At 39.1% G+C, this 16,262-nt stretch overlaps 1 protein-coding gene across 2 annotated transcripts in view; it reads left to right on the top strand.

Annotated features, from left to right (window-relative positions):
• lrp1bb (low density lipoprotein receptor-related protein 1Bb) overlaps positions 1–16,262 on the top strand; it is a 225,958-nt gene that overhangs the window by 124,658 nt on the left and 85,038 nt on the right. For both annotated transcript variants that reach the window (XM_068571847.1, XM_068571846.1), the window contains exons 18-24: positions 509–589; positions 676–846; positions 2,615–2,797; positions 5,958–6,158; positions 8,489–8,734; positions 12,185–12,382; positions 12,940–13,144. In XM_068571847.1, the coding sequence (XP_068427948.1) occupies positions 509–589; positions 676–846; positions 2,615–2,797; positions 5,958–6,158; positions 8,489–8,734; positions 12,185–12,382; positions 12,940–13,144 (1,285 nt within the window). The remainder of the gene's footprint in view (positions 1–508; positions 590–675; positions 847–2,614; positions 2,798–5,957; positions 6,159–8,488; positions 8,735–12,184; positions 12,383–12,939; positions 13,145–16,262) is intronic.

The following is a 16,262-nucleotide window of genomic DNA, read 5'->3' as shown; positions in this document are numbered from 1 at the left end:
ACAGTATTGAACATTACATTACATTTCATTTAGCTGACGCTTTTATCCAAAGCGACTTACAATAAGTGCATTCAACTGTGAGTTCAAACTCAGAACAATAAGTACAATAAGGAAAGTGCAATTTCTTCAATACAGTCAAACAAAGTGGTATCAGTAAGTGGAGTTTAAGTGCTGCTAAAGTAGTTCTACTGCGCTACCTTCCTTAATCAAGGTGTAGTCAAAAAATATGTGTTTTTAGTTTGCGACAGAAGATATAGAAACTTTCTGCTGTCCTGATGTCAGTGGGGAGCTCTTTCTACCATCGAGGAGCCAGGACAGCAAACAGTCGTGATTTTGTTGAGTGTTTAGCTCGCAGTGACGAAGCTACAAGCCGATTGGCAGAAGCTAACCAGAGTGATGAGCTGGGGTGTACGGCTTTACCATGTACAATATAACTATTAATCACATGGTGTATGTTTTGGTTTACCTTGGTTGGCATTGTACTTAATATGTACTCAAAACTTCACAGCCTTCCCCACTTGCGAGCCCCTCACCCAGTTCAGCTGTTCCAACGGCCGATGCATCAGTGTGACGTGGCATTGTGATTCAGGTGAGGAGAAGAAGCTTTTGAAGATGCTCAACAGAGAATTCAAAGCTTGTTCGTGAATTCACTTGTCTATCTGTGCATGTGCTCAGAGGACGACTGCGGAGATGGCAGCGATGAAGCGGGCTGCATCCGGTCCTGCGCCAACACACAGTTTCAGTGCACCAGTGGGCGCTGTATCCCGGACCACTGGGCCTGTGATGGCGACAATGACTGCGGAGACTTCAGTGACGAGAACACAACCTGCAGAGGTGGATCAGCGCGTGAGTAATGTTTACTTCTTGAAAAATCTTTCCCCGCAGCAAAATTGTCTGGGAGCCACTTTGTGAGAGTGTACCTGTCTTTATATCTGTTTTGGTAAGATAATTATTGTATTTACAATTCAAATCATCTTTTAATTTTAGTGTTATAATCACAAGTTTAGCAGTTAATCAGCTTGAGTCCAATAACTTTGTTTTCACACTCACGTGTGACTAATCTTATCTAGTCTCTGTTCTGGGGAATTTTACCATCAGGAGTTGAATCATTTAATCTAATTACCACAGAAAGCTCATGCAAGCTCCTAGAAACTCACAGCTCACTTGCTTGTCACTAGAATGTGTAGACTATTCATCAAACTGTTTCCTGATGAGAACTGCAGGCTTCTCCACTCCCCCGTGTCTGCTTCTGCGTTTACCCCGGGGGATTGAATCCGTCTTAGCTTTGCCTCAGCTGTTCAGGAAATGTTTTTTTAGAGTTTGATTTTTAAGTATCAACCAAATCATCTATACTCAATGCACAATGAATACATATTGCTGTTAATTATGATCAGCTGAAAACGTCAGAATATATTACGTGTATTAGATTGTACTGTAGTTATCCTGGTGTTATTCAGTTTAGAACATCTTTATATGATTCAAATATACAATATTGTTCCTACAGAATTGACTTATGAATATTAATCTATTATCAAAACATGTTATGTACACACACTGCCAGTTTGTTTGGGAATGAACTCTCATCAGATGACGTGTCCTGTGACTCCAATACCTGCAACACATACAACATAATGGTGGAGTGCTATCCGTACCTTTTGTGTAATAAACCCAAGATGGGGAACGAAAAAATGACCAGAGTCATTAAACAAGAAAGACACTTCTTACAGGCGTAAGCCTTAAAGTTACAATCTAAAATAACTACATGTTGTTCTCTAAACATGCCTGTAATTACTATGTATTACTTATGGTGATAAATGGTAATTACAGGCATGTTTTTGGATCTCATTTCCCAGAGAGCGCCCTTGTGATTTTACCTGACATAAGGCTTTAATAATTCATATGCAAAGGGGTTTCATCAGTGAGCCGTAGGCTCAATCTCCACTGTGTGATATCAGATAGACGTTTATTTAAATGAAATTTTAAAAAGTATTATTTCTCTTTTTGAAACTTTAGTTTTATTGTTTTTTATTTATTAATGACATATCAAACCTGAGCACTGGCAGTATTAAACAACACGAGATGTCACTACCTCTATTCAATGGCTCGAGTGGTAAGTCTGTAAACGGTCTCATAAGAGCTCAGATTGTCCCATTTCTTCAAAAGTTACAATGATTGAATCTCAGTACATGTGAGTCTTTCCATTTCTAATATCTCCTTTACAGTGCCCAGACAGTCTTAAAGTAGGAGTAAAGTACTCTTTGCACCATTGCCTAGTGATTGCCTTCTTGGACGCCAAGCAAGATTTCAAATAGATATCGGTCTTCACATTGAACAGTTGCCTAGACATAACACCATAAATTACTTTGGTAGTTCATAATGCAAAACATCTTCAGCTCCTCCCAATCAATATTAATATTCCAAATGCTGGAAGTGAAATAACTTCCCTCTTTGGAACTTACTGACCTGCCATTGCTGCCAAGTGCTCCGCTTGCAAAAATAAATATTTTTCAACAGTAGAAGATGTTTTGTGAAATACTAGTTTAATGTGGTGCCTTTTGCTTCTAACAATGTGCTGTAGAGCTGTGAAACAGTAATTGAATTACTTTTGTTTCAGTGCTGCCATCTGTGATCGAGTGCAGTGGAGAGGAATTTCACTGTGTCACAGATGGAACCTGCATCCCAGAACGCTGGAGGTGTGACGGAGACAAGGACTGTGAGGATGGGAGCGACGAGAAAGACTGCGAGGGCACCAAAAGGATGTGCGACCCCAAGGCCAAGTTTACCTGCAAAGACACAGGTAGTGAATATAGTACACTGCCAAACAGTACACCAAGGTCAGAAGTGAAATATATATAACAGCAGCTATTTGTATCTGAAAAGATGCTGACAGTGGCTTGTTTCTGTGAATTGTCACCGTATTTTAGTAAAGAAATAGTGCATGGCACTGAAATAGCTTTCAGAAGTTTTAAATGAAGTCTTACACATGCAAACACTGCTGTGGTGTGTTTTTTTTTTGACAATGTTGGTTGATGTGTGGTATAAAACGGATCCCAAGGCATGAAAACTAAATTCAGCTTGCATTTGAGTTCAGTGAGTACATCTTGCATCATTTGTCTGGGACAGATGTTATGGTTTTAGCTGCGCATGGCATCCTGGCTGAACTAATCTGAGCATGAAAGAAAGTAACACACAGTAACAGAGACAAGGCCAAATATGCTGACTTAATTGTTGACTATTGAGAGTTGTGGTATAGAACATATGTGAAGATGCATGGATTTTATGGACAGATTGTCCTCATTTTGTTTACTTCTCATTATTTCTTTATTATCTTAAATATTCTGTTGTTTGTTTTTGTTTGCTCTTGTCTTCACGTTTGTGTTCTGTTGCGCCTGTCATTGTCTATTGTGTGAAGCGTCTTTGTGTACTATGAAAAGCGCTATATAAGTTCAAACTATTACTATTATTTTTGTGAGTTACATCATAGAAAATCATTAAGTTTCACTTTTAACTGACGCATGGCGTTCTGGAGTTTGAACACAGCTGAAAGACTCTTACTAAGCTTTAATGAACAATATCTCCTCAACATTTTCACGCCGGTCTTTTGCCCAGCTCTTAGAAGAGGAAGAAAATATCTCAGTCGTTTCATGACATTTTTTTTTGTGTCTATCAGTTATAAATTAAGCTGCCAAATGACTCTCTTCCTTTTCATAAAGGCTTCACTCTCTGACAGGCTCGAGAGGCTTAGCCATGCTTCCCTTTGGAGCAGTGAAGTGAAGTTTACATGTACTTGTTCAACCAATTAGGACACACCATTTAAAAGGCCTGTATAAACTCCCCATGTACCCAAACCCAGCATCCTCTTTCTTTTCTGCAGCTGAAAAGAGAAGGTCAGAGAGAGATTCAGTTGCTCTCTGTCTTTAGCTCCGCAGCTTTCAGCTCATCCCTTGACAGTATTATCAAGAATGGAGGCAATGCTGCGTGGTGAAAGGTTGGTTAGACCACACAATTATTATTCACTGTAATTCTGCAGTGTCACACCCCTGTGCACTGGTGCAGTTCATCCTGTCCTCCTCTGAAGAACAGAGTGCCCTCTCCAGTATTATTCAAAGGGGTTTCTGAAAGGGGCCAACAGTTCTGATGGATTAAAGAAAGGACAAGCTGTATTTCCTTCTTTCTTTCTCAACTTCTCAGATAAAACCAAGATGTGAGCCTTATTTTAGACCTATGCCGAGTTTGAATGCTGTGGATATGGATGCTTTTTCTCGATCATTCTACCTTTGGGGATGGATGTATTTCAACATGTGCAAGATGATTCACAAACACCGTTTAATGCAATAAGACCACTGAAAAAACTTGGTTCAGCCACCCACACAAATCTGTTTACGATAGTAAAAAAACAACAAGAAAAGTTAAATAAAAAAAGCTGAACAGACAGTAAGATTACAATAGTAAATATTTCTCTAGCTTAAGATTTTACATAAATGGACAATCCCATCTCTCTCTTTTTATGAATTAGAAAAGGATTTTTTATCAAAAGGAGAGTATTTAGAGAAGTTGCTCCTGTAAATATAAGTATAAAAAAAACTTCAACATGCAGACTATGACAACAGTACATATGAATGAAAACCTTTGTGATGCACCAAAAAAAAACACAGCGACCATACATTTACTAATACATTATTTAAAAATAATCTTCAGCCTTGTGTAGAGAAGGGATGAACATAAATAAAAAAAGTTACCATCTCTGTAGGAAATCTGTTTATAAGTTGCTTTTCTATTGCATAAAAGACTAAAACTTTGAAATGTTTGAGGCGCTCTATATTCGGAAATAATATAAAAAATGCATTTCCTACTTTAAGTAATAAGAAATGGTTATATCAAAAAAATCACACTCAGAAGTACTCCCTCCCTTTTGTGCCTCCCACCTCCTGAATTAGATTTGTTTCCCCCTTCCCCTTTTCAGCCACATTCATGTCCTCTGCTTTGTTTTCTACAAATACATGCACTTATAAAACTCCTCAAATTACCTTGTAATTCAAGGTGAAGTCGCTTGAATCAAGACTGGTTCATTCAGTTGGACAAATGAATAACTCCCTTGTCCATGAGCATTACCGCAAACACTCCCAATTTGATGACAGTTATGAGGGAACATTTCTGTGCCCAAAGTGTCATCCATATTTTACGCATGAAAAGCTTGTGTACTTGAATAACACATGCGCTTTCATTTTCACATGCAACTGCACTGGCATCATATTAAGCATTTAGAAAATGAAGAGCAAAATCAAAAATGTCATCTGACTATTTTTGTGCGGACAACTGGAGCTGAGAAGTGATCTGAAGCCAAACAGACACGCTTGATCGCACACTGAATCCACAAATCCACCGCTGTCGCTTCTGCCTCCCATGTCGGTTTGCATTGATCTGGCATAAACCATTTAGAACCTAAACCCCTACGATGAAGCATTGATGGGAAATAATATAACTTTGAATATGGTGCTATCCAGGCTTCACATGCAGGCATGGAAAATGATAAGTCCCGGTGTATGTATTATTTTCTTCCTCAGGTCAGCTCCCACGGTGATTCCAACTACCTCTTTCTAACCTCAATGAGGGAATACCCAAAAATGATACTGTTGGTATCAACGTAAGGAATATTGATATTGTCTGGATTTATTTCATCAAGTTGAACAATTAGCACAGAACAAAGAAAGAGTTTGTTGTTGACTGAGGCCCCCGGGGGAAAGAAAAAGCGTGGACCTTCAATGCAAGCACTAAAAGCATTAGTTAGATGTTAGCTGTTAGATGGGGAACTGTTTTTGGGAAGCCCATATTATTCAATACTAACTAAAAATGATGTTACATAGTCTGAACTGCAGTGACACTTGGATTTGTTTATTCTTAGTTAGGTTATAAAAAAAGGTTAAAGTCTGCCTGACTCAATATTTCATTCTCTACAGGCAAGTGTATCACAAAGAGCTGGGTGTGCGACGGGGACATCGACTGCGAGGACCGCTCGGATGAAGAGTCCTGTGAGTCCGCTGTCTGTAAGCCACCCAAGTACCCTTGTGCCAACGACACTTCTCTCTGCCTCACACCTGATAAGATCTGCAATGGCAAAGTGGACTGTGCAGACCGCTCGGATGAAGGACCCATCTGCGGTATGTTGGTTTTTGTCTCTGCATATCAAGTCTTTTTTTTTCTTTTGTTCTCCTGCAAGATGCTGGAAATGAAGTAGAGAATCAGAACATTCGACTGCAGAAAATCTCATTCTACCACTATTGACATTGATATGCTGTCATAATAGCTGCTACTCGTCTGGGAAGGCTTTCCACAAGATCCACGAGATTGGGCACTGACCTGCTGTTCCGATGCATCCCAAAGGTGTTTGATGAGGTTGAGAGTAGAGCTCTGTGCAGGCTAGTCACATTCTTCCCCACTAAGCCCAAAAAATATAAAAAAAATGTGGACCTGCTGCTACCATCCACCAATCTATTTCCAGCTCTAATTTGAGTCTGGGTCACAGTGGCAGCCGACGAAGGAAGGTAGCCCATACAGAACATCCCAGTGTTTGGCCTTTCACTAACTAGGATTGGATATATATGGACAGATTACCAAACACTCCTCGGGGGTTTGAAAGATCAGTAAAAAGTTTCTATAGTAGTTGTCAGTTATTTATCAATGAAGCTGTGTCGTCACAATAGATTCCAATACTGTAATGGTAACCAGATACACAGCAGAGAAATGGACATAACAACCTTATCCGGTGCATCTGTATGATCAGTCTGTCCCAAATAGTCACAACTTTGGCAATATATATATATATATATATATATATATACTGCTTCTCCCTGAACTGCTGACCTCCAAGGATGATTTTCAGAAGTTTCAGAAGTTAATATTGATTTTCTTACTTTAAGTTGAAAAAGTTGTTCCCAACAGAATTCATGCTGACCATAGCTGCTGTTCTTCCCAAGGAGCTTTTTATAGCCACGTTTCAAGCCTACAGGGGGTCAGTGTTTGATACTCAAAAGATATATTTTGGATGAAGAATTCCTTTAATGTGAACAGACCAACAGAAACTGTCAGAAATAATGACTCCCAGAGACTTTTAGGCATTTTGGATGTTGCAATGCTCCCACGGAGTTTTGAGGCTCTTTGATTGACAATTCTTCTTTTTTTTTTTTTTTTGAGAAAACAGTCACAACTTAACAAAACCACATTTACATTGCAAATGCAAAACTGCATCACATTCCTCTCCTTTTTTCAAATATAACGCTTTATTCTTCACAATTTACCCTTTTTATCAGCCTTACAGAGTTGCAGAAAAATTAATTGGAAAAGTTGAAGCACTTTAACATCCTCTAATTTTCATTGAAGAGGTTCAGGACACGTTACCTGCTGAGTGACGTCACAGGACTTATGCTAAATCGAACTTAAATTTTTCATCTGATATTTTGCCATGGGATGGTGAGGAACATCTTCCAGAGGCGCCTTGATGCCTCCTTCACATAGAGCAGCTTCAAGCCTGGCCAGGAATCGGTGTATTGTCTGAGAAAGGGACAGAAGATGAATAATACTTAGGCTTCTTGTTGACGGCAAATATGTAAGAGTTTGTCCAGCAGCCTAAAAAGAGGAGAAACTGATCTCATGTAAATAACCCCAGTCCTCTAATCTCTAAAAGGGAGCAGTGTAAACACGGAGGTTCATTTTCTAGAGCGTCACTAACCAAGCCTCGGGGGGGGGGCCCTTTAGGACCTTTGAGTGTCTGTGTTATCGAAGCTGAAAAGAGGGCTTCTGCCTCCTCACAGACAATTATGTGTTCAGAGAGACCTTGAGAGCCTGATTGATTTGAACCAGCTCAACAGGACTCACATCCACCATTAACAATTGCGACCACATACTCCAACAACCTCTCCAGGTGGGAAAAAAAGACACTCGACCAGTTTCATTTCCACCAACATATCGGCTTGACCTGGCAGTGCCTTATAAAAACCAAGATAATCAAACACAAAGTAAAAAAATGTCTATTATCTATCACTTTTAAAAGGAACAGTGAACAAATAATGTTCTGTGTATTTAAAGAAGTGATGGAAATACATACCTTTTAGCCCCAGATGAAACCTTTGAAAATATGCTTGATGAAGCATTCCTCATTATCTTTCTCTTTGTCAAAGTTATGTCATCCTTGTTGACAAAATGTCCAACATAAAAATATAAATATTGACTATTGGGTGCATTAATTGGCAATACTGTCTGTAAAATACAAATTAAAGTACTACTACCTTTCAAAGCAAACACACACACAATTCATGACACACACACACACACACACACACACACACACACACACACACACACACACACACACACACACACACACACACACACACACACACACACAATGTTTTTCAAATGCTCTTTCAAATCCCAGGCTCTCCTCCCATGTCTGCACAGTTCTCTAAGAAAGTTTGTCCTTTCTCCACCCCAGATATGTGTCTTGTAGCCAGAGGCGGCTGCAGTCACCAGTGCACCGTCGCTCCAGGAAAAGGGGTTGTGTGTTTTTGTCCCCCTGGGCTCCACCTGGACTCCAGTAACAAGACATGTGAAGTGGTGGACTACTGCAGCAGTCACCTGAAGTGCAGCCAAGTGTGTGAGCAGTACAAGACCACGGTGAAGTGCTCCTGTTATCCAGGATGGACGCTCGACCCAGACGGAGACAGCTGTCACAGCACAGGTAACAGAGCCTAGCTTTTTTAATGTTTGTTTTTAGTGAAACTTGAGGCGGCTGTGATGGTGTGTCGCTGCCGGACTGTGTGTGCAGTAATTCAAGTTTATCGCACGGCATAACTCTTCACATCTTTGATTCTTAATTAGAATCTTGACCGTGTTCATGGAGTGTCGGGACCCTGAAGGAAAAATAGTTTTAAGTATCAATTATTAATGCAATATTCACATCATGGATCAAATAAACTGGGAAGGAAACTTAATAAAAGTCAAACCACAGAATTTTAAGGTTCTTGTGTTATTGTCGAGAAATAGCAGCGGTAGTCTGAAGACTAGTAATAGGTGTTGATATAGAGTTCTGTCAGGTCAAATTCAATCAGTTTCAAATCTAAAGAGACATCAGGGCGATGAGTCCTGTCTGTTTCTATCTGTACTGATGCTGAGTGAAACAAGTGTGGTCTCCCTTCATTCAGCTGTGCACAAGTTCACCTCAGGACTAATCCCATACAGACACATCTGTTTTGCCCATATAATATCGCATTCTGAATTCAAACTATCAGCTACTCTGTTATTGAATAATGTATTTGATGAGAGCGCTCTTGAAATACAATAGTTACACACACCCATGCTGTTGCTTGTCACGTTCAGATTTATGGACCTCGTTTTGATTACTTGCTTCTCTATTTCACTCCAAGATTGATGGCAGTTGCAGCTTTAATCTTACATTAACACAGGAAAAGAATACACAATTTCTAGTGGGAGCCGATCAGAATTGTAAAGCTTCATCATAAATCAAATTTTGTATACAAACACAAACATTCCGATTTAAAAGGAGAGGTGTTATTGGATTCTTTGTGAAGCCCCGAGCACACATCCACGCCTCCTTTTCCTTTGCACATCTGAGGAATAAAAGATTTGCAAGTAAATATCTTCACACCAGTAACATTGTGGCTGGCAACACCAGAATGTGTCATTGAAACAAGGACACCGTTTTAATTGCATTTTTACAGTTCTATTCCCAAAAGTATTGTTTAGTCTAGAATGCTGTGAAAAGAGTTTTAGTTGTAAAAAACATTTCTCGGAAGCAGAAATAATCGTGCTGATTGAACTAAACCTTGGTGGGCAAGGCCGGAGAAGTTCAGTCTACAAGCTCTATTGCCAGCTTTAGGACTTGTGACTGGGTTTAGCAACATCTTAGAGACCCTGCTAAATGTATTTCTCAAAAGAGACCGCTTTCAACTGTATCCACTTTTTCAGAAAATGGAAAAATGTAATGTGTTGATTCCCAGAGTGTTTGGCAACAAATTGATTTGGCTTCAACTGATGCATGTAAATGTGCTATACATGGTGGTGGAAACCAGTGAGATGTGTTTGAAAGTATGTCTCCACACATGCACACAGCGAGAGAGAGAGAGAGAGAGAGAGAGAGAGAGAGAGAGAGAGAGAGAGAGAGAGAGAGAGAGAGAGAGAGAGAGAGAGAGAGACAGAGAGAGACAGAGAGATGAAATAAATGAATGGAACTAAATGAAATCAATTGTCATGCAGAATTTACTTAATTTAAACATTTTGTAATACACCATATGTTAATGGTAATTAGATTGCATCTCAGTGACAGTCACTCAATGTAACCCTGTTGCAATTCTACCAGCTTATGATGCAATACACAGAGCTAGCACAAGTTATATAGAGTGACATAAAAAGAAACAGGAGGTATTTTTCGCAGCAGACATTTTTGACTCCTCGTCAGAAGAACAGCTTTCACTGACGACGTGAACAATGGTTCCATTCTCTTCAAGTGTCTTACGAAACTATGCATGCCAGCATGCAGAGCTGAATGGAATCCACCCATCATCAGTTTATTATTTTCACCTGTTTGTCCAGCTGTGACATGGCAAAGACCCATAATACATAATACTATAGTTGCCTTTATACCTAGTAAAGTACACTTCAATTAGATTTGTTTAGCTAATGTAAAAAAAGCAACAAAAAAAAGTTTAGCATTTGGTAGATCTTTGATGGTTGCTAAGTTAATAAGCTAATGCATTTTAATAATACCAGTGTATGCTTTCTTTGATCTCTTGCCTTTGTAGCCCATCCTTAAGTCAGTTTATTGACAGAGCACACTACAGAACAACAAACGTGACCAAAGAACTGATGCTCATGAAAAATAAACATTTAAGTTTAAAACATGAAAGGCATAGAACATTTTGAGTATAGATGAACGTTTGCTTCTTGTACATTTTATGTGCACTTGTACTGTACGATAATTGGGAATGAAGATTTAAAGGAGACATATTATGCTATGTTCCTGGTTTATGTAACCTTTTCTTTTTATATATATTCCTTAACTACAAGGAAATAAAAGAGACAAATGTAGGACGTCCGCATGTAAAACTGAAATGGTCCATAGATTGTATAGTTGTGACATTAAACCTCTACAGAAAACCCTGTGGGTTTGTTTAAAGGCACAGTTTCCCTATGGATTGAGCGTTGTGGTACTTTTGTAGTATTTAAATAGCAGTTAAACCTGCCTCATCATAAAAAGAAAAGAAAATCTCACATTTTACAATATGGAACCTTTAAGGGGCCTGGAAGTGAACCAAGAACGGAGGAGCTCAGATGCTGTATAAAGGCTTGTGTCCAGTGGAAGGGGGCACTTGGGCAGCGCTTCATCCCAGGGTTTAAATGAAAAGGGGACTCAAGGTGTTTTTTATTATCTATTTTGGCTACTATCCATGTGTTTGACATTGTTTTTTCTCCATGATCACCAATTGTTTGCCCCTTATAATTTGTAGATTATAGATGTCACCACTCAATAGGACAGCTGTCGAGTTAAACTACGACAATCTGTTGGACACAACACATAGGGCAGAAAAAGCAGACACTCACCAGCTACAATTTGTGTCCGCCCGGTCGATCTGCTCTCAGAAACGGCCATTTTCTACAGCGACATCATCAGTGTTTTTCTGAAAAAGGCTGAGAAAACAAGATGCTGGGAGCAGCACTTTTACTCTTAACTTCCTTCAAAAGTCCTGACTCTCGCAAATATTTGTCCAAACTATTTTTTTTTTAAAATCTTACAGTGATTTCACAAAAATAAATGTGTATAAATGTACTAATGTGATACCATTCATAAGTATCCCATTGTTGATTGGGAGGTAAAGGTTTCATAGTATGTTGTAAATTGTTAATTAACTATTTGACGTTTGTTTTTTAATGTTGGACAATGTTATTACTCAGATAATATGTCAGAGCATTATGTTCCATTGTCATTGATACATTCAGGTGGCTTACCTGTTAAAGAAAAAGTGTTCACCCGCTAACAATTTTCCACAATGTCCAATGCTGTAAATGATATCATGCTTTGTCGATTAACTATTTTCTCAAAACATCGCTCAGTTCTTGGTGGCCCTCCTTAAAAACAATACTGTGCTTGTGTTCTGTCTCTCTCCTTGGCCAGATCCCTTTGAGGCTTTCATCATTTTCTCCATCCGGCACGAGATAAGACGAATAGACCTTCACAAACGGGACTACAGCCTGCTGGTGCCGGGACTAAGGAACACCATTGCGCTAGACTTCCACTTTAATCACAGCCTCCTTTACTGGACAGATGTGGTGGAGGATAAGATCTACAGAGGAAGGCTCTCCGAGTCTGGCGGTATATGCACACACAAATACATACACCCCCACAAACATGTTCTATCTAAAGGCTGCTGTGATGTATTGGCTAAAGAGAGACGTGTCTTGCTCATCTTTGCTGCAGCCGCTGTAATGGAGGTCTGAGACACTGGCGACGATAACGCTCTCTGTTTACTCTACTGTTGTTACGCATACTCAGGGCTGATGCCTGGAGTTGATATTGTCCGTTTGTCTCTCGTTGCAAATTTATCACAGATAGTCCAAAGTTGAAAAATACTGCAGGGCCAGAAGTCTTGAGCTGCTGTAGTACAGTATCTCCCCCTCGTAAAATGATGAATAACAACTTCTCCTTTGCTCTGTATTGTTGTGTTCACAGTTAGATTATAGATATTCTTTGAAAACCCTTTAACAATTGTTAATGTAATGTAAGAAAGTAATCTCTTTTATATAGAAGAGCTATATCTCCTTTTTCCTTGAGCTCTGTAAAGATGCACCAACCACAAACTCTGCCCTTTGACTTCAGCTTATGTCAGTGCTACATAGTCACCCGTGTTGTTGTTGTTATTGTTGTCTCAGGGGTGACAGGGATTGAGGTGGTCGTGCAGCATGGTCTGGCCACCCCAGAGGGCCTGGCGGTGGACTGGATTACTGGAAAACTCTATTGGATTGACAGCAATCTGGACCAGATTGAGGTGGCCAAGCTTAACGGAGATATGCGCACCACACTGATTGCCGGAGGCATGGAGCATCCACGGGCCATCGCTCTCGACCCGGGGCAAGGGTATGTTACGCACTACCTCCCACTTACAGAGTCTGCCGGTAGCTGCTCTAGCCATCAGTCACTGAGATTATTGGAATAAAGTAAAATTACAACCTCCTTGTGTTTCTCACGTCTGCATCTGCCTTGATGTATGAAGATGTCTGCCGTGTTAAGGTCCATTAAAGCAGCAGACACCATGTACATCAATAACAGCGCAGTACACTCCATTCCAATAATGACAACTGATGTAGCCAATATCCCCCCAACCATTGCTCCCACTTTACACACTTTAATGCCCATCCATCCTTGTTCGCAAGCAATGCTTTTTCTATTCATCAATTTTAGAAAGAACTTCAAAATACAAATCCCAAAATATGCTTTTTCTATTCTCACATTATTCCCCTCCGGGCTATTTTAAAATCATGGTGGTTTATCCTGCTGAGATGCATGTGGAGAGTGTTTGTATTTGTACACTGATCTGAAATGGCAGCATTCCCTTTGCCCAGTCAGCAAGCAAGACTTGAAAAGATCTGTCACAAGGCATCGATTACACTTTCTTTTTCTCGATATAACAAGTGTTTTGATACGGTTTTTAAAGGGTAAAAATAGGTTGTTGGACGATGCCACACTGGGTGTATCAGCCTGGTTATTAGGCAATAATGCAACACCCCTGGGAGGCTTTGATAGTTGTTGTCTTGGACTATTTTAACAGTTTGGAACTTTGCCTTCGGTCCTTTTGAAATGAAATTGAACTACCTAACGAGGAAATAGAGACGGTACATGTCTGTCATGTCATGGTGACATTTTTTCATGCTATCGTGACGCGCCAACCTGTGTATTTCCTTACAGTAAGAAGCATATGTTATTGTACTAGCATTGCTTTGAGAGTGTGGGGTGCGCATGCAAGTGTGTTTGGCAGGCGCTCTCCACTCTTCATTTGTCTGTATGTGTGAGTGTTTTTATTTTACTGTTATTTTTTCTTCTTACTTTTCAATCTGTAGATGAGATTTACTGAGCAGTGAAAGGTTTTAGCGTGTCATAAGTGTTGTGCATTTTATAATTATAGATAACAGAAAATAAACAGTTGCGAGTATTTCACTGTTGACATGGACTTCAATTTTTAAAGACTTCATGATAGGTTGTGTTGGGATTCCATTTTATTTCCTTCTTAATCAGTCTTTCCGTGGTTTGTGAGAGCTCTTTTAGTTTTGCAATTACAGATCAGCAATGAAGGTGCTTTAATCCACTGTTAGGATCACAGATACGGGGATGATGGAAATAGCTCTGATTGCATGATTTAGACAACTTAATTTTAGCTTCAGCAGTAGACATTATACATGCATTTAGGATGTGTTTTCTTAGATCCCATTGATAAGTATACTGTCTCACACTTTTCTCTTGGAAATCCTGGTTGAGGTCATTTTTTCAACTGAATCGTTATTCCTTATGTGAGAACAAGCAGCCATCGATCCACTATCCTCTTGTGCAAGGCACAGATAAAATAAATGTGCAGCAAAAGCAAAGACTGATGCTGATTTGCAGACGGATAAGATGGGCATGATGGATAGCACTGACTGTATTTAAAACATACTGCATCAGTAATAACACATTGAATAAACCGCCACAAAGTCTGCTCTTATTCGCAGGCTGTCTTTTGAGGTTTTGACCAAATAGGTTAGACAATTATTCTCAGTCCTTAAATGTAAAACGGATTTTCATGAGTTTTTTACAAAAGGACAACAGGACCACACCTCATAGAAAACCTGGTCCAGTTTGCATGGCTGGGTTCTGTATGCATGCAGCCCTCCATGTCCTTCCTGCTAATCAAATATAATTGACCATGGGGTTGTGTTCTTTTTTTGTATGAACTTATTTTATCGGTGGATTGCAAATGGAGTCAACATAATATTGGCTTTTTTTAAAGGCATGGACATATTGCTGAGAAGTCTATCTCAAATATGGTTCTTTAAATGCAATTGTATCTTCCCAGAAGTTGATTTCAACTAATAGATTCTGATTTCTGAAAGGGTTTCAATATAGAATAGTAAAATGCCAAAAAGTTAATAGAATTAGAATTAGTTATATTCCTTTTCTTGACTATTGGATATAGTTTTAATATATCATGCAGAGATAAAAAGAAATGTTGGCAAGAAGTAACTGCTGTAAGTTGGGGAAATTAGTTCCGCAAGGAGAGATACTGATTAAAAAAAATGCAGAGGCATCTGAGCGAGGTAGAGGAAAAAACCTCATCCACCAGTGCGGAGACCCAGGTTCACTTCCCAACAGTTATGCCTCTTACTTGGCCCGGTGCCCCTTCAAACACAGCTGCACAGCTGTCAGTGTTTATCGGTGCAAACAGGTGATGAAGCTGGTGAAGGATCATGTCGCTGTGCTGTGACTCTAATGGTTGGTCAAGTAGTCTGGGTAGAGAAGAATGGGATCCCGGTCAATTAGCCAATACATGCACCTGAATGTACGATTATGTTAAGCTGTGCATCGCAATTGTCCCAATAACAGCTGCACTCTCTATGTCCCCCAGATGTGTTGCATCATATGTGGTCTATTGTAAACCTATGGTTATAATGAATGATTTCTTAAAACAATATCTCTTGGAGAATACATGTTGGATATTGATTAATCGTTAAAGATTCTAATGAAATACTACATTAGTAGTATAATTGTATCATAGAGTTTTAACAAAGTGATTGTCTATTAATTAAAAGACTTTCTGAGTGCTATCAACACAGTTGCAATATTGTATCCCATACGTTTCCTATCTAATGAATATGATATGATAATATAATATTTAAAATGACAATTTTTTTTAAAAACACACACACACACACACATATATATATATATATATATATATATATATATATATATATATATATATATATATATATATATATATATATATATATATATATATATTCTATGTTGTAGTTATGTTGCTTGTATTTCATTAGGTACTTTGTGTGAATGCATCTAAAAAGTAGCCAGCAGTTGTATACTTGCCAGTATATTTCAGATTAAAGCAAAATCCAGACCTTCTTAAAAATCAATTTAACGCCCCTAAGAAATGAGTAATCTGCTCATGCACTCTCCCCTATAGCACTCTTTCACATTTGTGAGGATG

This window comes from Clinocottus analis, unplaced genomic scaffold, assembly GCF_023055335.1.
Source record: "Clinocottus analis isolate CAN_PGR_092001 unplaced genomic scaffold, fCliAna1.0.p SCAF_12, whole genome shotgun sequence".
In the NCBI taxonomy this organism is placed as follows: Eukaryota; Metazoa; Chordata; class Actinopteri; order Perciformes; family Cottidae; genus Clinocottus; species Clinocottus analis.
The sequence above is the reverse complement of the archived record's forward strand: the minus strand, read 5'-3'. Positions and strand labels throughout refer to the sequence as shown.